The following is a 24,530-nucleotide window of genomic DNA, read 5'->3' on the forward strand; positions in this document are numbered from 1 at the left end:
TAATATAACAACCTCTAATAACTATGAAGATTGACTAATTAATAAAACATTTATTGTAATAATTTGTAATGTTTAGAATTAAAATAAACTAATATTTTTAAAATTTAAAGAAGAAATTAATTCTAAAAAAATGATTTGGACCGTGAAACATAATGGGCTGGGCGGCAAATGAAATTTTTAGTCAACTGGGCGGTAAATGAAATATTCAGATATAAGGAGAAGGGGGAATTAATTAGGGTCAAGAACACTCCACCCGACTATACTCTGGCTTCTCTCTCTCTCTCTATCTATCTTTCTTTACTCTCTCTGTCAAAACCTCCTTCAGCTGTGCTAAATTGGGGTTGAAACACATTTGAACAACAAATTTTGGTTGGATTCAGTTTTATTGGTATTCAAGCAGAGAATTTTGGTTAATTAGGGATCGAAAAAAATTTAAGTTTAGGCACTCTCTGGATTTTAAGTGTGTTTGGATTTGATTTTGAGGTACAACATGTTTGCTACGGGATGCTTGTCAGTAAGCATCCCCAAGTCTCCCTATCCCTCTCTCTCATCTCTCCCTCTCTCCCTCCCTCCCTCCCCCCCTCTCCCTCCTCAATGTACTAATGTGTGTGAATTTGTAAATTTATTTAATTAAGGGTATTGGCATTTTAGATTATTCAATTTGTGTAGTTGTTCGTTGCTGTTAACTACCTACCGTCAATTTGAAAAATATTTTTGCAGAGTATAGGGTATAATGGGAAAAATATGGCTTACGGTCAAACAGGTACTTGAAAGACTTACACGCTCGGCAGGTTAGGTGAAGATGATGCATCTGAACGTGGTATTATGGTTAGAGTTTTAGAGGATATGATTGCAAATACATCAGCCGCATCTGATAATTTGGAAATATCCTATTTACAAATATCAAAAGTAGTTTAGATTTTAATTTCTTGTTTTCTCGGGGATTGGGTATGTGGGTTGATTGGACTGGGATAATGAGATGTTGGGAAAACAAAATTGAGAAAACAATTGCATGCAATCCAAAATGGAGTAATGTTTCTAATCACTTTATCACATTTACAACTGAAAAATAAAGAGAACTTGCTCGAAAAATACCAATTACGTTTTTGAACTCAAATTAGGAGTCAACCTTTGTCAAATTATGTACATTCCTTAGTTTATTGTGGGTTTTAAGCATGCTATGAACTTGCAGTCTCTGAAAACAAAAGTTGTTAGTTATTATGTATGTTCATTTGTTGACTATTACCATGTACTCCGACTCAAGTGATAAGGATTACTATTATTACATATATATCCCCCAAAACTTCTCACATTCTCATTTTACTTGTCTCTTGCAACTGTTGGGCAATGTTACGTAACACACAAGTTCACTCTAGATCACTCTATGTAATAAGCTGCAAGGAAATACCTCCATAAATTTAAAGAATTCATGACCTGTCACTATGTACTACTAGGCTAAGTGTTTTATTAGGCCCTTCAATATATATTTTCTTGTTAAGTGTGCTACTAAGCTTGGTGGCCCTGACAATAAGTCCCTCTTTCCCTCTACTTTACTTTTTTGTACATATTTTGTTCGCGTTAAGTTTCCAGTTTTACTAAAACCTTAACGTGTTAGGAGGAACATTTAGATATGTGTACAAGTGTTTATTCGAATAAGAACTATTTATTCTACAAAATAATGTACACAGGTGATTTGTAGCACTGTGACTTGTGCTTACTTTTTACTAGTATTATAACTACTGATCTGTAATAACTCCATATGTGATTTTGTAGTACTGTTGAGTGACCCTGTAGCTGTGTAGATTTTGTGGTTAGTACCTGAACGTGAACCTACATTTTAGCTGCCTTTCATTTGAGTTTATTAAGAAAACATGTATGTTTTAGGTGAGTTCTGGTCTGCAAGTGCAAAATGTTAGGTGCAGGTCAAGAATAATGATATATACTTGATATATATCTCTCTCATGGGGTGAGAACAACCACATATTTATTTCAATCATCAACACCCCTCTCCTGAATATATTTTTGAACTTAAAATAGATAGCTGGAGAACTACTTCCTTAATTTACGACCACTACTTTTGTGCACAAACATAAAGTGCCCACTCTTTTAATATTTACTAGTTTTAATAGTGGACATGTAGTTGGTAAAATAATTGTTACATATTATTGGTTTATGAATCTTGTGCTTATCTTTTCTTATTTGTAACATTATTTGCAATATGTAATGCTTTTGACATGGTCTTTTTTCTTTTTATTTTCTAGTTCATGTCTCTGTAGTCTCTAGTATCCTTTAAATTGATTCCTTGCGTTATTCCTTTTCATCCGGTTTATTTTAAATGTCCCGAAAAAAGATCTACAATGATTTGAGAGGATTTTATTTCTTGTGGAATATCAAATATGCACACTGGTTTTACGAGGACAATTTAGTGGAAAGAAATCCTTCACTGAAGTCACTTTCTGTGAAGGAATTCACCTCCCTTGGTATCCTTTTAAATTATATTTTTTATATTTATGTGTGTTCGCGCACATAAAGTTTTAAGTAAATTTATTAAGATGGCCTCTGTGTATCATAATTTACATCGTATTATATTAAGTGAATTGCATTACCTGATTTGGCATATATAAAGTTGATAACATTGGTAGTTAAGTTTGGAACTTGAAAAATATTGATTATGATACCATCATGTGGTATTATCGTTTTTGCAATTAAATACTTAATTGAAATTTATGAAAGGATTAATTCAACTACACTTACATTTTCTATTATATTTTGGTCAGAATTGAACTATTAAAGTAGGAAGATACATGTGTTAGTTAACTTAGGAATTGTCAGTGTTGTCCTGAAAACTAATAGTTATTCTTCTTCTAGTGACTCTTAAATCTGTGGAATAATTAATAAGATTGATGTAAAGTAACTCAGTTATGAGGTTATCTCCATTTGCAGGTATACATTGCATGCATATGAGTACATGTTTGTATAAAATACTTGGACACATAATCATGTCCTTGCATAAAATGATGTTATGACAATGTTGCTTCAAACCTTTTATGTGCAAAAATAGAATTATTACATCCAGATTTGTTGATTGATTATTTTTGACAAGTTTCATATAATTTCTTATCTCGACAAATTTGGTGGCTTGGAGTGGATGGAAACAACTTTACACGGAACGAAAACATAGATTTGACATTCTTAAGTTAGCAAAATTTTAGAGAACTTGTTGATACTAGAATGTATTTTTACAAAACTTGATTAAATTATTTTAACTCCTTTGACGAGTTAAAACTCCCTGCTTCAACTACTAATTTCAATGGTTTCACTAAAAGTTAGTTAATATAACTATGTACATTAATTATCACTTATAAGTCATTTATACATTTTAAATTATAAGTTACGTACTATTACTATGTACGCTAATTAATCACAATATATGGTTAAAGTAATGATTCAATATCATGTATTTAGTTACTTTTTAATTATATATTTTTTAATGTAAACTTTATATAAAACAAGTCAATTTAAATATAAAATAGATTGAATAGTGGTTATATAAATTTAAAAAAGTTTACTTAAAAAATAAAATTTACATATATAATTTTTTCTTTTAGATGAATTTCTATTTTCTAAAATTTTAATGTTTAAATACGAAATTAACTAATAAACTCTTTTCATTCTTATAAAATTTGAATATGTGATTTCTTATTTATAAATACTAATTAATATTATTTTTACAATTTTAGTTGATTTCTATTATTTCATGATTTTTTATATTTTTAAAAGAGAAAAAGGACTCCTCTCAGGGATCTTCCTGAGATGTTCACTAAACAATGACGTGTCCTCTTCTTTATATTGAACTTGCATAATAGTTGGTGAGAGGGACGGGCTGTTTTCTAGCAATGTATTGAAATTCGGCGTATAAAATTTTTCATATTTTAATTTTTTTACAACTAATAAATAAAGTATAGTCTTTAATAATTTAATTAAAATGTAGAAAAAATTGTACTGTAAATAATTTATGTTCACTGAATATTTATATCATAGAGTGATGATTTATTATATTATAGTTCTTCTTCTTCTTCTTTTTTCAGGCTTGATGATTCTGTCAATAACAAATATTTTAATTGTACGTAATTTCCAAGTCAAATATGTTGTTGTTCATTATAATTTGTGTAGTTCATATATATGAGTGTAAGGTGATTAAAATTTGTTGCATAGGATGTAGAAGATGTCTCAATCCATTCACAAATTTCTCATGTTGAAATTCCAGTATAATGTTTAAATTATTTGAGACTGTGTTTAGTTAATAATATATGCATATCTACTATTTATACATGAGATATATACTTTAAAATATGTCATTGAGTATGATAGGGATAATATCATACTATATATTATTTTGTTTTTTAGAATAGATATTAATGTAGTGTTATTTTAATCATTGTCATTTTTTTGTGAATAATTTCATCTTTTTTTCATATACAAATTCATTAATCATATATATTGGTTTCTTGTGCCAAACTTTTTTAAATTCGATAAAATATTCATAAATATCAGTACATAAATTTCTAATGCTTTAATGTTATTATAAAATAAATAATACGATAATTTATGCGATCAATATAATTACTTTTCATTTTTTAAGTAAAATTAATCGAATCAAATCATATATTTTAGTGTGTATATAAGTTTCAACCATAATTATAATTTCAAATATGAAAAATTATTTCATATTAACATGAATTATATCATACCAAATTAAATAATTGCAAGAAGTTCAATGTTTTATTCAAAAACTTTTAAATTGATATTTAGTTTTAATTATATAAAACAATACATTAGTTACATTTTTTAATTTGGGTACTATCTTAAATTGTTAAATTCAATTCATTTTTTAAATTACTTAATTTTCAGATTCTTTTTATTGTAAAAAAATCAATATATTTCTTTTGATTTTGTATGAAATATAAATTAGAATATCAAATTTACTTTTTAAGAATTTTCCTGTATTAAAAAATTAGATACACATAGTTTAAATTTTGATTTATTATGTTTTTTTAACAAAGTGGAATATGGGGAAAAATGGTTAAGTACAACGTCGTAACTTTACCCGACCATGTGATAATTTGGAAAAAATACTTAGTACTTTTCATAATTCGGGTCAAATCCACGACAAATCACAATAAATTAATCTTGCAATTTTTGCATATATTATTTATTGACATGGTTTTATAAAGGTTTTAAACACATTAATCCATGTGGATGTAGGTTGTTGTAAATACCTTATTTCATTGATATAACATTCTTATATATATTATAAACAAACTTTTGAAAGCTGCTAATTAAAAAATACACTTCAACTTCGATCGAGCTTTGATACACATGTGATTTTTTTTTGTGTGTATTTTTTTAAAATAGAGTAGATTTTGATGCTAAGTTTGAAATAAACCTAAATATATTGGTCTAAATCAAAAATCAAATAAATTTATGAATCATGTGTACATCTAACACTACTCCATGTATCCCATAATGAAAGAATGCCCAAAATACACCATTTTCCAGCTCCAACTGCCCAAAATACTGATTGGCGGTACGTTCCGCCCAAAATACCCACAAAATACGCATATACAATTCAACTCTCTTTAATATCTTAGTTTATGTTCCTTAGTATAATCTCTTAGTTAATCTTAGTTAACAATCTCAAATTGTTATCCGTCTTAGCATTGGATAATAACCATACCAGTGTTGCATAGATACATTGATTGAAATTAACCTAAACCAGTCTCTGTGGGAACGAACTAGAATTTATTCTATATTACTTGTGAACGCGTATACTTGCGTGAATATTAGTGCGTGTTCTAGCCCTAACAAGTTTTTGGCGCCGGTGCCGGGGACTGTGGTGTTAATTTTTAGTTTATGTGTTTATCATCATTGGTCGTAAAAGTTCAGTGACTCGGACATTGTTACTTAATTAATTCCTTGTCGTGTTTTAGGTACTCTAGCGAGTGTGTATGTATACGCGTTCTCGATCTCGTAAGAGAACACTGGATTTAGCTGAGGAAGAAGTTTTAGTCGAGGATAAAGTCGATGAAGAGATCTTAATTGAGAAAGAGGAAGAAGTTCTTGTTGCAATGGGAGAACGAGAAGCAAATCCAAAGGCTTTGATGGACTACTCTCAACCAAAGATCAATGATATTCAGTCTAGTATTGTTCAGCTAGCCATCGCGGCTAATACCTTTGAGATCAAGTCGAGCACGATTCAGATGATACAGAACTCAGTTCAGTTTGAGGGTTCTCCGACAGAAGATCCCAACATGCACATCAGAGATTTCATCGAGATCTACGACACTTTCAAGTTCAATGGAGTTTCTGAAGATGCTATTAAGTTGAGGCTTTTTCCATTCTCTATGTGGGATAAAGCTAAGTGTTGGTTCCATTCTTTACCACCAGGGTCTATCACTAAATGGTAGGATCTTGCTCAAAATTTTTAACTAAATTCTTTCCTATGGCGAAGACTGCTGCAATCAGAAACGCACTTACTCAATTTGCTCAACAATCTGGAGAATCTTTATGCGAGGCTTGGGATTGATATAAGGAGATGTTGAGGAAGTGTCCTCATCATGGGATGCCTGACTGGATGATCATTAACTGTTTCTACAATGGTTTGGGTGCTACTTCTAGACCCATGCTTGATGTAGCATCAGGAGGAGCCTTGTGAGCTAAAAGCTACGATGAAGATTATGAATTAATTGAACTGATGGCTGCAAATGAATACCAGAATCCTACTCAGCGACTATCTCAGGGTAGGGTAGCAGGAATTCTGGAGTTGGATGCAGTTACTGCTATAGCTGCTCAATTTAAGGCGTTGACGATGGAGGTGCATTCTCTGTCTAATTATGGAGTTAATCAGATCACTAGTGTCTGTGAGCTTTGTGCAGGTGCCCATGAGACTGATCAGTGTGCCATTTCTAGTGAATCAGCTCAGTTCGTGAGCAACTTTCAGAGGTCGCAACAACCTGTACCAGCCACCTATCATCCCAACAACCGCAATCATCCTAACTTTAGCAGGAGCAACACTCAGAATGCGGTTCAGCAGCCTTATCAGCAGTATCGAGCAAAGCTGTACAACACCCCTAGTTTTCAACAATCGCAATATGCACCAAGGTAACAACTCCAACAGTCTAATGAAAAATCTGAATTGGAGGAGTTGAGACTCATGTGCAAGAGCCAGGCGGTTTCTATCAACACCTTGGATAATCAAATTGAACAAATTGCCAATGCCTTGCTGAATCGTCAACCGGGTACACTTTCTAGTAACACTGAAGTACCAGGAAAGAAGGAATCTAAGGAGCAGGTAAAGACAATTACATTGAGGTCTGGGAAGGTTGTAAATCCCGAACATTCTCAAGTTTCGGATGAAGAAGCTGTGGCTGAGGAAGAAGTACTGAAGGAAGCTGAAGTGGAAAAAAGGAAGACTACTGTTAGACACACTCTTCCTGAGGGTAATACATGGGAGAAACAGATCTATCCTCCACCTCCTTTTTCTAAGAGGCCGCAGAAGAAAATATTGGATAAGCAGTTTGAGAAGTTTCTAGAGGTGTTCAAGAAACTTCACATCAACATACCTTTCGCTGAAGCTCTTGAACAGATGCCTAGTTATGCAAAGTTTATGAAAGGTATACTCTCGCGGAAGGTGAAGGTTGATGATTTAGAGACAGTTGCTCTCACTGAGGAATGCAGTGTTGTGCTGCAATAGAAGTTGCCTCCGAAGCTTAAAGATCTTGGAAGCTTCAGTATTCCTTGCACCATTGGAAAAGTGTCGTTTGACAAATTCTTATGTGTCTTGGGAGCTAGCATCAATCTGATGCCTTTGTCAGTCTTCAAGAAGTTGGACTTACCTGTTCCTAAACCTACTTATATGACTTTGCAGTTGGTCGATCGTTCTATTACATATCCACGAGGCATTGTTGATGATGTTTTGGTTAAGGTGGATAAACTCATCTTTCCTGCTGATTTTGTAATTCTTGATTTCGAGGAGGATAAGAAGATTCCCATAATCTTGGAAAGACCTTTCTTAGCTATAGGCTGAACCTTGTTAGACGTGCAGAAGGGTGAGCTCACCATGCGAGTGCTGGATCAGGATGTAACTTTTAAGGTGTTCAATGCCATGAAGTTCCCTTTGGAAAATGAGGAGTGCTTAGAGGTGCAGTTGGTTGATTCTGTGGTTACTACAGAGCTTGATCAATTGCTAAGGTCTGATGCCTTAGAAAAGGCCTTGTTGGGGATTTCTGATAGTGAAGATGATGAAGGTGATGAGCAATTGCAATATCTGAATGCTTCTCCCTGGAAAAGGAAGTTGAATATGCCTTTTGAATCTCTTGGAATGGAGGAGTTGAACAAATCTCCAAAGCGCCTCAAGTCATCTATTGAGGAAGCTCCCACACTCGAGCTTAAACCATTGCCTGAACACTTAAGATATGCTTTTTTAGGTGATGCATCTACTTTTCCTGTTATGATTGCATCTGACCTTTTAGGTAGTGATGAGGAAAAACTCTTAAGAATTCTGAGAGAGTTCAAATCGTCAATTGGATGGACTAGCAGATATTAAGGGAATCAGCCCTTCGTATTGCATGCATAAAATTCTGCTAGAAGAAGGTAGCAAGCCTACTGTTGAGCAACAAAGAAGGCTAAATCCGATCATGAAAGAAGTTGTGAAGAAGGAATTTCTTAAGTGGCTGGATGCAGGGATCATCTATCTCATTTCTGACAATTTTTGGGTGGGTCCAGTTCAGTGTGTACCAAAGAAAGGAGGTATCACCGTTTTTGCTAATGAGAAGAATGAGCTCATTCCTACTCGAACAGTCATGGGGTGGAGAGTTTGCATGGATTACAGGAAGCTAAACAAGGCCACAAGAAAGGATCACTTCCCTCTGCCTTTTATTGATCAGATGCTTGACAGATTGGCTGGGCATGAGTATTACTGTCTTCTGAATGGCTATTCGGGCTTCAATCAGATTTGCATTGCTCTGGAAGATCAGGAAAAGACTACTTTCACTTTTCTATTTTGTACTTTCGCCTTTATAAGAGTTTCTTTTGGTTTATGTGGAGCACCGGCCATATTTCAGAGATGCATGATGGCTATTTTCTCTGACATGATTGGTCAGAATGTGGAGGTGTTCATGGACGATTTCTCTGTGTTTGGCGATTCATATGATGAGTGCTTGCAGAATCTTGGCGACGTTCTTAAAAGGTGTGTTGAGACCAATCTGGTTCTCAACTGGGAGAAATGACATTTTATAGTGCGACAGGGCATTATTCTTGGTCACAAGGTCTCTAGTAAGGGTCTTGAGGTGGACAAATCCAAGGTGGGGGTTGTTGACGGAGGAATCTTGTAACAATAAAGTTTGAGGTTTCTCGCCAGAATTAAGATCTATGACGGTAGTTCTTCGCCGGAAAATCAAGCGGTGTGTGGTGGTTGCGTTTTAATTGGTGGCTGATTAGGGCAAGTGGTACCTCATTTTCAGTTCTCAACTTCTTACCCCTCTCAATGTGCCTACGTACCCTTTATATTAGGATCAAGCCTGACGTAGTTCTTGGGGAACAAGAAATCTAATGGGCTTAAACTTTTTATTCCTAGGCCCGGTAGAAGCCCATCCGGAATCCATCTTCCGCTAGCTTAAGGAATGTCCAACTATGAGGCACAACTGCGAAGGCCCAAGGCTCGTCCGTAATTGTAGGACTTCACGGATAATGCATCTCCCTGCGTAAGGATAACACTCCACTACATCTATCTCCCTTGATTTACGGATGCAGGCATAGCCACGGTTCACCCCAAATGTCGGACGCATCCCTGTCTCCCGAAAGAGGATAACCCACCAGATAACAGGACAGGTGATCCTAAGCTCTTGGGTACAAAGTGCAGGATGACTCCAAAGTTCTCCAACGAGGACACCCGTTGAATACAAGAACAGAGTTCCCAAAGCACACACCAAAGTTAACCCCGCATCCCCAACAAAAACACCCGTTGAATACAGAAGGAGGCCTTCAGTCATCAGGCATACCCATGGAGGCCTTCAAGCTTTTCATGTACATCCCCCTACTTGACCGTCTCAAGGAGGGAATTCTTCAAAGAGTACCTGCAACAAATACATTAGTAAAAATAATCCTTCATTGCTTTTTTTCCATGTGTGCCTTGTCCTGAGCTCACCATTAAGAATGCATTTCCCACATATAGGGCATGTCCTAGGACACTGGGCGCGTCTTATCCTTCATGAAACCTGTATTATTCTCCAGCAACTACCTCTCATGACACTCCACAAATACAGGACGCGTCATGTCCTCCTGAGTGCATACTTTCAAGCTTCTTTTCCAAGGAGCCACTTTTCAGTACACTCCCACCATGGTGGACGCGTCCTACACACATGGGTGCGTCCTGACCTCCTCCTTTGCAACGCAACGCCGAGTTTGACTCTAATTAACCCGTGTTTGACCCTCATTGATCCAGTACCAAAATTTCGGTATAACAACTACCCCCAAATTCTATTTGTAGTTGAAAATAAAATTGGAATTTTACTTAGAAACCACAAGCAAAATTTTGGATTGTCCCTCCCATCAGGACGTGTCTTGGCCCCTGGACGCGTCAAAGCTTTGTACTCAAAATCGACCGTTGCATGATAGCTGTTGCACACGTCATTACCCCTTTCTCTATAAATACCCTAAAATTATACATCCTTGTCACTTTCCCTTTTTATCTCTCAAAAACCGCCATCGTCGCCGCTTCCAAGCTTTAGGTCAATACTCCAACGATTTAACCGTCCATTGTCCGATTTCTTTAGCTTAATCAAATCCCCAACTCACAAGGTATGTAGATCTTTTATTATTTCTTAATTTCACCAAGAAAATCGTCTATAATAAGTAAAAAACTGTTCGTATCCTCCACATTTTTATAATTATTCTTCGTTATAACAGTGCATGTATATGTATGTATCGATTAAAGTTACATATTTTGCTTCTTTGATTCCTGATTGTATGTTTCTAGGTTTTTACTGAATTTTTCCCAAACTGGTCACAATCGATTGAAATCCAGTTGTATTGCCACTAGCGTGGACGTATCTACCACTTAGGGCGCGTCCTATATACTTTCTTTGTTTAGTGCGTAATCCATTTGTCATAGTTTTAAGTTGTTTCAACAAGAGTTGAGTAGAAGCGTTGTTAAACTAGGACGCGTCATATATTATATATCCCATAATTAGCTTCATGCGATAGACTTTGTAGGACGCGTCCTCATGCTAATTCTATTTTTATACTTTTACTTCCTTTTCTTTACTTTTGTTTCTCTTCTTTAAGTCATAGATGCGTCCTCAAAATCTGACACTCCACTCGAACATTGGGAACCAGAAGATGTAGAACTTGATTTTGACTGGAAGGAGCTCGAGGACCTTCCCGAAACAGAGAAGAATGGCTGGAGAAAAAGAGAGAATAAGATGGCCTGTGTGGGCATGAATTCCATAGCCACAAAATTGGAGATTGGCTGGAATATGAAGTACTATGACATAGAGGGGATCTGGGCGCGTCCTCTTCGCAAGATGAGGCCTCATCTCTTCACCATGGAGAATCTGAGGATTCCCAGGATGGTTCTCACCCCCAAACTCATTTCTCTAGGTTGGGCGCGCCCTTGCACCCATACATCAAGAAAATCCTAAAATGGTATGATGTAGCCCCTGTCCAACTCTCTCCCAACTCATATAAACTGTCTTGGGCCTTGTACATCATGTACCACAACTTGGAGTTGGGCGCGCCCTCTATGAAGGAGTTCAGCTATTTCTTTAGCACCAGGAAATCTTTTCCTGGGTATCATTTCTTTGTAGTCAACAAGTGGCTAAATAACAAGGGCTTCAATGAAGGCAAAGTGAGCCATGAGAGAGACTGGAAGGAACCATTTTTCTATGTTTATGACGTCAAGAGAGCTCGTGTAAGCTTTAACCTGAACCCAAGTAAGTGTTATAACAAGGGCGCGTCTAAGTATTCAGAACGCGTCATCTTTTTACCAAATTCTTATTTTCTTTCTAACAACTCCCATTCTCCTTCCTTAGATAAAAGAACACAGAGAGAACTCACAGGAAAGAGGAAAAAGTGAGCAGAAAAAGTACTGAAATATGCTGAAAATCACTTCAATCTCAAGAAAATGATTAAAGAAGCTAATCTGAAAAAGATTGGAGCCTTGTCTGCAAGGGTTGGTTCCATTTGTAAGTTTCACGAGTTTTACAATGGAAAACCCGTACTTACAGCTTCCGAAAAGGCGAAAGGGCTTAACGCTACGAAACTGGTCCAACTCGACATTAACAGATAAGTGGACTTAGAACAGGGTAAGATAGGACGCGTCATCAAAGTAGAACGCGTCATAGATGCAATTTTACGCGCATAGCTTTGACTTAGTCTGATTTATAAATGTTTTCGAAGTCCGTGTTTTTGCTTTGGACGCGCCTTAATATTAGGACGCGTCACCATATAATATACATGACTAATGTTTCCGTAAGGCTGTTATGTTGTTGTAAGTCTGTCACTTATACTTTCCTCATAAAAAATGCACTTTTTAGCATTCACAATGAACACTTGGTTGAAGTAGCGCACACATTTTCATGATCCATGGAATTATAGTTGATGCGTCATCCAATCAGGATGCGTCATCCTTATAATATGGATAATTTTTTATGTGCACATAGAATGAGTATATCCTTGTCTTTATTTTCAAACAATTCATAATATGCGTACATATATTTTTCATATCACCTTACGTATTTTAATAATAGGGCACGTCTACATTTCTGGGCGCGTCCAGAACTGATATTTTACTTGTCTTTTTCAGATATAACTTCACTTCTAAAAGGGTTCGCTATTGGGGCCTCCAAAAAACTGAGAGACAGGAAGCAGACTCCTGCGAAGTCTGATCCAAAAGCCAAGGATCCTACTCCTGTTGTGGTTCCTTCACCTCCCTCCAAGATCATTGACACCACTGTGGTGAACATCCAAATAAAGAGGACGCGCCCTCCAAGTGCCAGAAGACAGTACCTGATGACCAATCTTTTGTCCTGAGATATCTGGGCGCGTCCTCTTATGGCACTTTCACAGAGGAAGAAGTTCGAGGCTGGAACTTTAGGAGAGAGGAACAGACTAAGCAAGCCATGGTGATGGCTGCAGCAGAACTTCACTTGCCTGCAAGGCAAAGTGCCAACATAGCTGCAAGGCTGAGGGCGCATCTTGCCACCACTGACACTGCAAAAATCCAAGCTGAGGATAAAATCAGATCTTTGGAGAACAAAATCACCTTCCTTGCCCAGTCTAAAGATGCAGAGATTCTTGAGTTACAATTGGAGAAGGCGCGCCTTGATGGCCATATTACTGCTATGAAGAAGGCGGTTGATGGAGTTACTGCTGAGAACTCCAAAATGCAACCGGAGCTAGACCTCCTAAATGATAACAGAGTGCATGGATGGAAGGAGGAGAAGAAACTGGTGTATCAGAATGGATTTGCAGCGGGCTTTGAGGAGAGGTGTTCTGGGTTCATAGCTAACGACCCAGAATACTCCTTTTCGAAATTTGATGAAGATACCCAAAAGCGGGTGGCTGATTTCAAAGTAAGAACTGCATATTCCATTAAGGATAAGAGGATCATCCTAGTCTTGGAAAAGGATAATGCGTCCACTGCTCCTTCTCCATGCCAAGCTCAGCCCCAGCAAGTTCAACCCCAACCTTCTCCTCCAAAAGACCAGGAAAAATAACAGGACGCGCCTCCGACATAGGACGCGTTTTTCATGAACTTTTTTATGGATAATATTAAGGGTGCAGGCCCCTCAAGCCTTGCAGCTTGTAAATTTATGACTTGTTGTTTCTGGATTTTGGTTGCTTTTACTTTTATGAGATGTTTCTCCTTTTTATTATTTTCATGCATGTTGTGCTTTCCTGATCATTCTGTTTTCACATATATGGTGCGCGTCTGAAGCTCAGGGCGCGTCTTATTTTTCTTACTTCCTGTGCCTTGGCCGTTTAAATTTCTTGGGTGATATACGTTTTTCCCTTATTATGATAACATGTTATTATACACTTTTTGATTTAAGCAACGCACAATATATAGGCGCGTCCTCGTTCTTTGACGCGTCAACCTTTCAGATTTGAAGATAAGTATTTCGACGTATCATTTTGGACACTTCCTGAATAAGGACATGTCCTCGTTTTTAGTTATGGAATACTAAAATTAAAGGAGCATCAACCAAGATTATGCATAGGTTGGGCGCATCCTTAGACCCAAGATGCGTCCTAGTTCCAATTTCGTCTGGCTACTTCTCAGGGCACGTCCTGTGATGAGGACGCGTCATATAACCAAGCAAAAAACAACCATTTAGAAAATTTTCAAATTTTTTATTAATAATGCGCTCTAGTGTCAAAACCAGTCTTATGGCTATTATGCTCTTTGGGGAATTTATTCGAAAAATGATCCTTCAACAAGTTCTAAGGTAAGTAGTACAAGCACTACCCCTTAGGCTAGGAGGAATTTTATTGCTTCTAGCCTATAATTTGGGCACAACCTAAGTATATAATATAAACATGATATGTAAGGGGCCAAAGTCATACCTTACTGATAATACTTTTAAAGATGCTCCGCGTTCCATGCTCGCGGAACCAGCTTTCCTTCCAAATCTTCAAGTTGATAAGTTTCCTTCCACAAGATTGCTCTTATCTTGTATGGTCCTTCCCAATTAGCCCCAAATACTCCATGTTGGGGATTCTTTGTGTTTGGCATCACCTTCCTGAGCACCAAATCTCCTACCTTCAGCAGCTGTCCCTTTACCTTCTTATTGTAATACCTTGCAGCACGCTATTGGTATGCCATAAGCCTAAGCTAGGAATTTTCCCTTGCTTCTTCCAAGAGATCCAAATGAAGCATCTGGTTAACTTCTGCATCTTCCTCAGCGTAACGATCTCTACGAAGTGATCCTGAGCCAACCTCCACAGGGATCATAGCTTCATACCCGTAAGTCAGCATAAATGGAGTTTCCCCTGTAGTAGATCTTGGAGTAGTGTTATAGGACCACATCACTTTTGGGAGTTCTTCGGACCAATTTCCTTTGCGCTCCTCCAGTTTTATCTTAAGGGTATGCTTTATTATTTTATTCATGGTCTCTGTTTGCCCATTGCTTTGAGGATGATAGACCGTTGCAAACTCCTTCTTAATTTTCAGATCCTCACATAACTGCCGCAACTCCTTGTTATCGAACTACTTTCCGTTGTCAGAGACAAGTTTGTAAGGAATTCCAAACCTGCACACGATAGAGTTGAAGACAAAGTCTTTAATTTTCTTCGCGGTGATAGTCGCCAACGCCATAGCTTCTGCCCATTTAGTAAAGTAATCAACCGCAACCACTGCATATTTGACATCTCCTTTAGCCTTAGGTAATTCTCCAATAAGATCAACTCCCCACATGGAAAATGGCCATGGGCTCACCATAGGCGTCAAGAGCGTCGCTAGCATAGATGAGTAATTCGCAAAGCGTTGGCAGCGATCGCATGCTCTAACAAAATTCGTGGCATCCTCCTTCATTGTAGGCCAATAATAACATTGGCGTAAAACTTTCATCGCCAACGAGTTACCCCCTAAGTGATTACCACAAATTCCTTCATGTACCTCCCTTAAGATGTAATTTCCCTCTTCGTTATCGACACATCTGAGCAGCGGTTTGCTAAAGCCCCTTTTGTACTAAACTTCATCATATACCACATACCTTGCAGCCTGGTAGCGGAGTCGTCGAGCCTTGAACTTATGCTCGGGGAGAGCTCCTTTGTGAATATAAGCAAGGATGGGCGTCATCCATGTTTCTTTGAGAGCCTCATCTACTTGCATCACCTCTACCTCTGAGATACTAGAAATCTCCTGGATTTCTAAGGGTATAGATCCCAATAACACAGCCTTCTGCTGGGATCCCATTTTTTCCAGGGCATCTTCGTTGCTGTTTTTTTCCGTGGTACATATTCCAGCCTAACCTCTTTGAACTTTTCAATCAGACGTTGCGTGCACCTCAAGTACAATTCCGTCTGCGGTCCCCGAGCCTGAAACCCCCCATTTACCTGGTTCACTACCAACTCTGAGTCGCTCTTTGCAATTAAGTTCCACACTCCCATTTCCAAAATGATCTTTAGATCGTTGATCAATGCTTCGTATTCCGCATCATTATTCGTCACATAGAATTTGAAGTGAATTTCACTCATCAGATGCTGACCTTCCGGAGACACGAGTACTATGCCCGCGCCTGCTCCCCCATTATTAACTGCTCCATCCACATGCAAAATCCACCAGGGATGTGGAAACTCCTCTAAAACCTCCTCAGTAGGAGGTGGATGTAACACCACCAAAGCCTTATCATCAACTGCAGAATCAAATTCCAACAAGAAATCAGCTAAAGCCTGCCCTTTAATCGTTATACGGGGCATATATTCCAAGTCAAACTGTCCCAACTTCACAGCCCATTTCAATATTCTTCTCGACGATTCTGGCTTGTGAAGGACTTGCCGCAAAGGATATGCCGTACGGACTTAATCCTATGGGCTTGGAAATATGGGCACAGCTTCCTTGATGCAAGGATTAAGGCATAAACCAGCTTTTTCATACTTGTGTAGCGAGTTTCAGCATTGTGCAATCGCTTGCTCACATAATACACTGGCGACTGTTGCGCATCCACTTCTCTCACTAGCACTAGCATCGTGCCAAGTTAGGTACCTGATATACATCCATCTCAATGTTGAAACGCCCCAAGAATTCTACGGGGTCGGAGTTTCCATGAAAATGCAAGTCATTAGTTATGTTCATGTATCCTGCAGGCAGCTGCGCTTCCCTCACAACAGCAGAAAATAGGGGATGAAGCTTGCGCAGTTGCTGTTACCCTACCTCCTTCAAGATGGTTGAGCAACCTCTTAAGATCATTCATATTAAACGTCCCTACTCCAGGAATGGTTTGAATGTTGAGTTGTTGGGGTTGCTCCACAACTTGTTGTTGTTCCCCTTGGTTACCCCCGGGTGTACCGGTGGATCTCGCCGCCCCTCGCCCTGAGGCCACGGTTGTGGTATATTACCATCTTGATTTTGAACATTCCATCGCGCATGAGGTTCCTCCTGACCACGTCTCGGTATCTCATCATTGTTTTGCAACCTTTCTTAAATTCGCACACCGTCCTGGTCATGAGGACACGTCCTGGATCCATTTCCCGTAGCACTGTGGGAAGCTAAGGAACAATGACAGGGGCTTCTTCAGTGGAGGGCATGCCATCTCTTCTTCCATTATATGGCGCCCTTCCATGCTAGTATCACATCCTTCTTCGTCCATTCCTTTGATATCATCGGCCATAATTTCCGAACCTTCCACGTGGAAGGGCACACTCGTGTTCGTGGTGCCGTACCCTATCATCTCTTGGATATGTAGGGGGCACACGCGTTGTATAACGGGGCCTTTTTTCTACAGCGTTTCCTTCCTTTTGCCATTCTAGCAACAATATTCTCAAATCATCATCTTCCAACCTTATGCCAAGCCTTCTCTTTAGGGTTAAAAAATCTCTTATTTCCTCATCTTGATTCTGAATATTCTCCGCATGATGACGCTCACCCATCGTACGCCCAGACCTATGCGGATGCGGGACAACCTGATTGTTGGTGTGAAGCCTCTCTCTTCCATCAGTGTCCTCATCAATAAGCTCCATAATAGGCTCTATCATCAGAATACTCCAAGCGCCATGGAGTGATTCGCGGGTTCCCTCCGCTGGCTTGAACACGAGCATCATGGGCATCACCCTCAACCATATGTGTTTTCTCCACGGCGTGGCCACGACGGGGTAAACGACGACCCCTCCTCATTTTGTGACGCTCCATCATACTCAGCCTCGAGTGAAAGTTGTTCAGAGTGTCCCCCATGCGGTACAGCTGCTCCAAAATATCAGCGTTGCTGATGAGAACTAGAGGTATTCCTCCCAAATCTGGAGCTCTCGGAGGATCTGGCATGTTTCTGGGTACGTAGGGTTCATGGCGAGTGTAGCCTCCCTCGCCCTCTCCTTCAGATCTGCTATCACTTCCATCGCAAGAACTTCCATCATGATTGTAAGACATATTTTCCTCCCAAGACTATGATCTTAATCAGCACCCCTCCTTCTAGTGTCAATTTGTTGACGGAGGAATCTGGTAACAATAAAGTTCGAGGTTTCTCGCCGGAATTAAGATCTATGATGGTGATTTTTCACCAGAAAATCAAGCGGTGTATGTTGGTTGTGTGTTAATTGGTGGCTGAGATTGATTAGGGCAAGTGGTAGCTCCTTTTTAGCTCTCAACTTCTTACCCCTCTCAATGTGCCTACGTACCCTTTATATAGGGATCAAGCTTGACATAGTTTTTGGGGAACAAGAAATCTAATGGGCTTAGAATTCTTATTCCTAGGCCCGGTAGAAGCCCATCCAGAATCCATCTTCCGCTAGCTTTAGGAATGTCCAACTATGAGGCCCAACCGCGAAGGCCTAAGGCCCGTCCGTAATTGTAGGACTTCATGGATAATGCATCTCCCTGCGTAAGGATAACACTCTGCTATACCTATCTCCCTTGATTTACGGACGCAGGTATAGCCACGGTTCACCCCAAATGCCGGACGCGTCCCTGTCCCCCGAATGAGGATAACCCACCGATAACAGGATGGGTGATCCTAAGCTCTTGGGTGCAAAGTGCAGGATGAAAAGTTCTCAAATGAGGACACCCATTGAATACAAGAACAGAGTTCCCAAATCACACACCAAAGTTAACCCCGCATCCCTAACAAGGACACCCATTGAACACATGAGGAGGCCTTCACTCATCAGGCATACCCCTGGAGGCCTTCAAGCTTTTCACGTACATCCCCCTACTTGACCGTCTCAAGGGTCAAGGAGGGAATTCCTTAAAGAGTACCTGCAATAAATATGTTAGTGGAAATAATCTTCCATGGCTTCTTTCCATGTGTGCCTTGTCCTGAGCTCACCATTAAGAATGCATTTCCTGCATATGGGGCGCATCCTAGGATACTGGGCGCGTCATGTCCTTCATGAAATATGTATTGTTTTCCAGCAACTACCTCTCATGACACTCCACAAATACAGGACGTCTCCTGTCCTTCTGAGTGCATACTTTCAAGCTTCTTTTCCAAGGATCCACTTTTCAGTACACTCCCACCATGGTTGACGCGTCCTACACACATGGGCACATCCTAGCTCCTCATTTACAATACAACGCCGAGTTTGACTCTAATTAACCCGCGTTTGACCCGCATTGATCCAATACCAAAATTTGGGTATAACAGGGGTCATTGAAAATCTTCCTCCACCAATTTCTGTTAAGGGAGTTCGTAATTTTCTTGGTCATGCGGGTTTCTATAGACGGTTCATCAAGGACTTTTCAAAAATTTCTAAACCTTTGTGCAATCTTCTGGATAAGGATGTCCCGTTCAATTTTGATGACGAGTGCCTAGCTACTTTTGAGTTCTTAAGAAGAGTTTAATCACGACACATGTCATTACTGCACCTGATTGGAATGAACCTTTTGAGATGATGTGTGATGCAAGTGATTAGGCAGTTGGAGCAGTTGTTGGGCAGAGAAAGAACAACATATTTCATGTGGTCTACTATGCTAGTAAGACCCTAAATGGTGCTCAACTAAATTATACTACTACTGAAAAAGAACTTATGGCTATTGTCTACGGTTTTGAGAAGTTTTGATCTTATTTGCTTGGGACGAAGGTGACAGTTTTCACTAATCATGCTGCAATTCGATATCTCATCTCGAAGAAGGACTCGAAGCCTAGATTGATAAGATGGGTTCTTTTGCTTCGGGAGTTTAAATTAGAGATCAAGGACAGAAAAGGTACTGAGAATCAAGTCGTTGATCATCTCTCTCGTTTGGAAGATCCAGGTGCAACTTCACAGGATAAGACATTGATAAATGAGTCTTTCCCGATGAGCAACTATTTGGAGTGCAAGAGGAAGAACCATGGTTTGCAGACATTGTGAACTACCTTGTGAGTAATGTTATGCCTCCAGACTTGTCATACGCTCAAAGAAAGAAGTTTCTTCACGAGGTGAAGTGGTACATGTGGGATGAACCATATTTATTTAGGCAAGGAGCTGACCAAATCATCAGGAGATGTATTTCGTACAGTAAAACGGGGGGGGGGGGGGTCTTGTGAGACTGTCATTCAACTGTTTATGGAGGCCACTATGGTGGAGAGAAGACAACAGCTCGAGTCCTTCAAGCAGGATTCTTCTGGCCTACATTGTTTAAGGATGCGCATCACTTTGTTTTAAAGTATGATCGATGCCAACGTATGGGTAATATGTCCAAGAGGGATGAGATGCCTCTTAATGTTCTTCTCGAGGTTGAAGTCTTCGATGTTTGGGGAATCGACTTCATGGGGTTGTTTGTCTCATCTTGCAATAATCAGTATATCTTGTTGGCAGTCGATTATGTGTCGAAATGGGTTGAACTCAAGGCCTTGCCGACAAATGATGCGAAGGTAGTGCTTAATTTTCTTCATAAGCAGATATTCACAAGATTTTGGACTCCAAGAGTCATAATCAGTGATGAGGGATCGCATTTTTACAATTGCAAATTCATTGCCATGATGCAAAGGTATAATGCGAATCATCGCATTGCTACAGCCTACCATCCTCAGACGAATGGTCAAGCTGGGGTATCTAACAGAGAGATCAAGTGCATTTTAGAACAACATACAAGACTCTGTAGGAATGTCGCCATTTCAGTGGTTTATGGTAAGGGGTGTCATCTGCCTGTGGAGCTCGAGCATAAAGTGTATTGGGATTTGAAGAAGTTGAACTACGATTTAGATGCAGCTGGTAAGAAGAGAATGCTTCAATTGAATGAACTCGATGAATTTCGGCTTCAAGCGTAGGAAAACAACAAAATGTACAAGGAAAAAGTTAAGAGGTGGCACGATAGGGGCCTAGTGCTCAAGTCATTTGTGTCGGGACAACAAGTTCTGTTATTTAACTCTCGTCTCCGTCTTTTTCCTGGGAAATTGAAGTCGAGATGGTCCGGGCCTTTCATAATCAAAACTGTGTTTCCGTATGGAGCTGTGGAGATTTTTGAGAATGATCCAGGCCAAGCATTCAAGATAAATGGTCAGAGGTTGAAGCACTACTATGGGGATACGACAAACTGAGAGGTGGTTAGTGTCGTTTTATTGTCTACTTGATCTCGAGATTCTATATCAAGCTAACGACGTAAACCAAGCGCTTCTTGGGAGGCAACCCAAGTTTGTTGTACATTAGTAGGTAGAGAAAGCAAAAAGAAAAAAAACAAAAAAATCAGAAAAACAAAAAAAATCAGGACCAACTTCAGTAGCACGGCGCGCCCTACTTGACCGCGCTGTTTTTCCAGAAACTGGGTGCGCCCGCGCTGATTGGCGCGCGGCCGCGCTGGAACTCCAAAAGCTGGAGCGCGCGGCCGCGCCGGGTCCCTGATTCAGAAAAAAAAATTAAGTCATTTTTTGAAGAAAAAATCGGGGTTTTTAATAGAAAATCAATTCCCACCTGATTTTTACTCTTCCACATCCCAAATTTCCCTCTCCAATTTAAAGCCATTATTCCCATTATTCCCATAATCAATTCCCACTCCTTTCCATAACTAATTCTCTCCCAATCTCCTATATATACATACACTTATACACAAACTTCTCCATCACTTCTCAAAACTCTCAAACACAAAATCTCTCTTACAAACTTCTATTCTCTCAAACTCTCTAAATCTCAATGGCACCAAAAAGACAGCAAACTCAATTAAGCTGCAGCACCACCAATTTTTCGAGTGCAGGTGGTGTGAGGCTTAGGTTTTCAACTCTCGAGGCTGAGCCGGAGTATGTAAGGCTACTTTCAAAGCCTATAGCCAAGGAGCGTGGTTTTCTGCCATCGAGGAAAGATGGTAAGTTGTTGGAGATGATCTTGGAGATGGGCTGGGTTGTTTTCTGCGAGACACCCGCTGCTGTGCCCATGAGTGTGGTGCGTGAGTTTTATGTTAATGCTAAGGCGGAGAAGAATGGTTTCATGATGGTGAGGGGGATGACGGTGGACTACAGTGCTGAGGTGATTCGTAGGGTGATTGAGCAGCCCGAGAAGAAGGAGGATCAGGATAACTGGAATGAGAAAACTCCGGAGGAGTTTAATTTGGATTTGATTGTAGCTACCCTGTGTGTACCTGAGACTCATTGGAAGTTCAAGAAGGGCACGAATGAGTATACCACGTTCCCTGTTTTATGCATGAAGAGGTTTGCACGTGCATGGAATTCTTTTATTTGTGCTAATATCATGCCATCTTCACACATGCATGCGATTACTGTGGAACGTGCACGTTTGTCGTGGGTATTCTGCATGGAGGCTATGTGGATCTGGGGATGGTGATCTATCAGGGTATTCTGAGGTTCTTGCGAGGGAGTACTACGGGTTCGATACCCTATGCGTCCATTGTGATGAAGTTATGCATGGCGATTAGTGTTCATTGGCCCGCACATGAGCAGCTGCAGCTCTTTAGTGCTCCGATTGATAGTTCATCATCGTTGAACATGACTGAGTGGTATGGTGGGAAGCCCTATCCTAAGGGGCTTGGTTATTCTTATGATCATCTGCCAGGTGGTAAGCTAGCAGATCAGACTTTTACGGGTGGGATGGCGCAAACATGGAGAGCAGCTTGGAGAGCTCAGTTGGGATAGGAGGTTGGTCCTTCGGGATCGCAGCAGCAGCATGAGGAGGAAGCACATGGCAGTGCTGGTTTGAGTACGATGTAATATAGGCGTCTATCTAGGAGGATGAATGCGACGCATGACATCCATAGCAGGTTTGCACATGACCTCACCCAGGCATTGGGGACTACTTTCAGAGCCAGAGGAGTTGACATCCAGTGGCCAGTATTCGGTGAGGATTCGGTGTATCCGCCTCCAGACACTCCTGACACTCCACCCCTTGAGAGTGATGATCCTGGTTTGGATTAAGTATGCTTGATTCCTTGTTATTACCTTCACCGAGTACAATGAATATTTTAAGTTTGGGCGTAGTAGTTAAGGATTTATATGTTTTGTGTGAGTCGCATGTAGTTTGCATATTTATGCTAGTTTAGTTCATGTAGTGAATATTTTCCATGTAGTAGTTTTTTATTTATTTTTTGTAGTTTTTATGATAGTGATCTCATATAGTTTTATGCATTTGCATAATAACATGATCCCTTAGATGATTTTTCCGATTGATTGTGATATTGATGCTAGTGTAGTGATGTCGTATTTAGTGATGTTAAGCCTTATCGAGTTGATTTGCATGATAGTGACAATTGTATTTTACTAAGTCTTATAGGTTGCTAGAGGGCTAGATCATGGTCATGGTTTATGTGTTTGTCGAGGTTTAATCACTTGTTTATATTTAGAATTTAGGATATTCTCTTAATGATAAATAACATGGATATTTAAAAATTGGAAAAAATTAAATTTCATTGCTAGTTGTTGTGGCTAGGTGTCAAATGGCTAGTAGCCGGCTCATTTTATATGAGCAGTCTATGGTTGAACGAGATGGAGCGAAACGCACTCGTTCAGAAATTTGAAAAAAAAAAGAAAAAAGAAAAGAAAAAGAAAAAAATAAATGTGTTTATGCATTATTGATTACGAGTGGGCTCTTTAGTACTCGAGTTATTAAGTTCTAAGGGGACTTTGTGCCTAGTGACCTAAGGCTTTTTATAGTCTGGGATCCGCTAACCTAACGCTCGCTATATGGGTATTATTGTATAAGTCTTTTATGGACCTCACTCATTGCACGGTCAAATAAGCATATTTGTGTTATTTTTGTGTTGTGAATAAAAGCGTGAATCCATGTAAAACTCCGATATAAGAATTGAAGTGTGTTAGGTCACACACACACACTGTAGAGGGGGTGAATACAGTGTATAGTACAATCAAATCGAACTTTAATAACTCAAGTAACAGAAAATAAACTTTATTGAAACAATAAACTCTGTTACAGTATGAAACTGTTACCTCTCAGTGATGAACAAATATCACGAGAGATGCTAGGGTTACAATAAATAATCTTCTCAAATATGATAACACTTATAGTGTAAACCCTATGTCTGTGTTTATATACTACACAGTTACAAGATAATCGCTAATTGATATGGAATATAATTCTGCTTCCTAAAATATATCAATCAGATATCTTTTCTTCCAAGTATTCTATTCTTCATAAAATTCCTTCTTCATGCATATCTCTTCTTATGTTTGTCTCGATCTTCTAACCTTTAAACAACTGATTTCCTTATCTGAACGTCCTTCAGTACTTAAGTTCTGATATCCATCTTCTGATGATTATCTCCTGATAATATAAGTATTGATATCCTTAAGTCCTGACTTCCAGTAAGTACTGATTTATCCTATTTAAGTAAGATCTGAAAAACTAAACATAAATCACATTAGCCATGACATTATCAA

At 39.2% G+C, this 24,530-nt stretch overlaps 1 protein-coding gene, 1 long non-coding RNA gene and 1 other non-coding gene across 3 annotated transcripts; 1 reads left to right on the forward strand and 2 right to left on the reverse strand.

Annotated features, from left to right (window-relative positions):
• Positions 1-247: 247 nt before the first annotated feature.
• LOC141670843 (uncharacterized) lies at positions 248-1,289 on the forward strand. The gene is made up of 2 exons (XR_012554775.1): positions 248-483; positions 721-1,289. It is a non-coding gene; the product is annotated as an uncharacterized LOC141670843 (long non-coding RNA).
• Positions 1,290-6,517: 5,228 nt separating this feature from the next.
• LOC141676386 (small nucleolar RNA R71) lies at positions 6,518-6,624 on the reverse strand. Its single transcript, XR_012556979.1, has one exon. It is a non-coding gene; the product is annotated as a small nucleolar RNA R71 (small nucleolar RNA).
• An 8,644-nt stretch (positions 6,625-15,268) lies between these two features.
• LOC141673978 (uncharacterized) lies at positions 15,269-16,479 on the reverse strand. Its single transcript, XM_074480704.1, has 3 exons — positions 16,033-16,479; positions 15,774-15,922; positions 15,269-15,716 (listed from the first exon to the last, which is right to left on the reverse strand). Exons 1-3 carry the CDS (start codon positions 16,477-16,479, stop codon positions 15,269-15,271), a joined length of 1,044 nt encoding a protein of 347 aa, XP_074336805.1.
• Positions 16,480-24,530: the final 8,051 nt, after the last annotated feature.

This window comes from Apium graveolens, chromosome 7 (genome assembly GCF_009905375.1).
Source record: "Apium graveolens cultivar Ventura chromosome 7, ASM990537v1, whole genome shotgun sequence".
NCBI classification, from domain to species: domain Eukaryota; kingdom Viridiplantae; phylum Streptophyta; class Magnoliopsida; order Apiales; family Apiaceae; genus Apium; species Apium graveolens.

Bases quoted from the DNA above. Each gene is read 5' to 3' on its own strand.
- LOC141673978 (XM_074480704.1), bottom strand. From the start codon at position 16,479: ATGCCCCGTATAACGATTAAAGGGCAGGCTTTAGCTGATTTCTTGTTG. The intron at 15,923-16,032 runs GTTAGGCTGGAA...TTAGAAATCCAG, and splicing joins TGATTGAAAAGTTCAAAGAG to GAGATTTCTAGTATCTCAGA. The intron at 15,717-15,773 runs GTATGTGGTATA...ACCGCTGCTCAG, and splicing joins CTCCGCTACCAGGCTGCAAG to ATGTGTCGATAACGAAGAGG.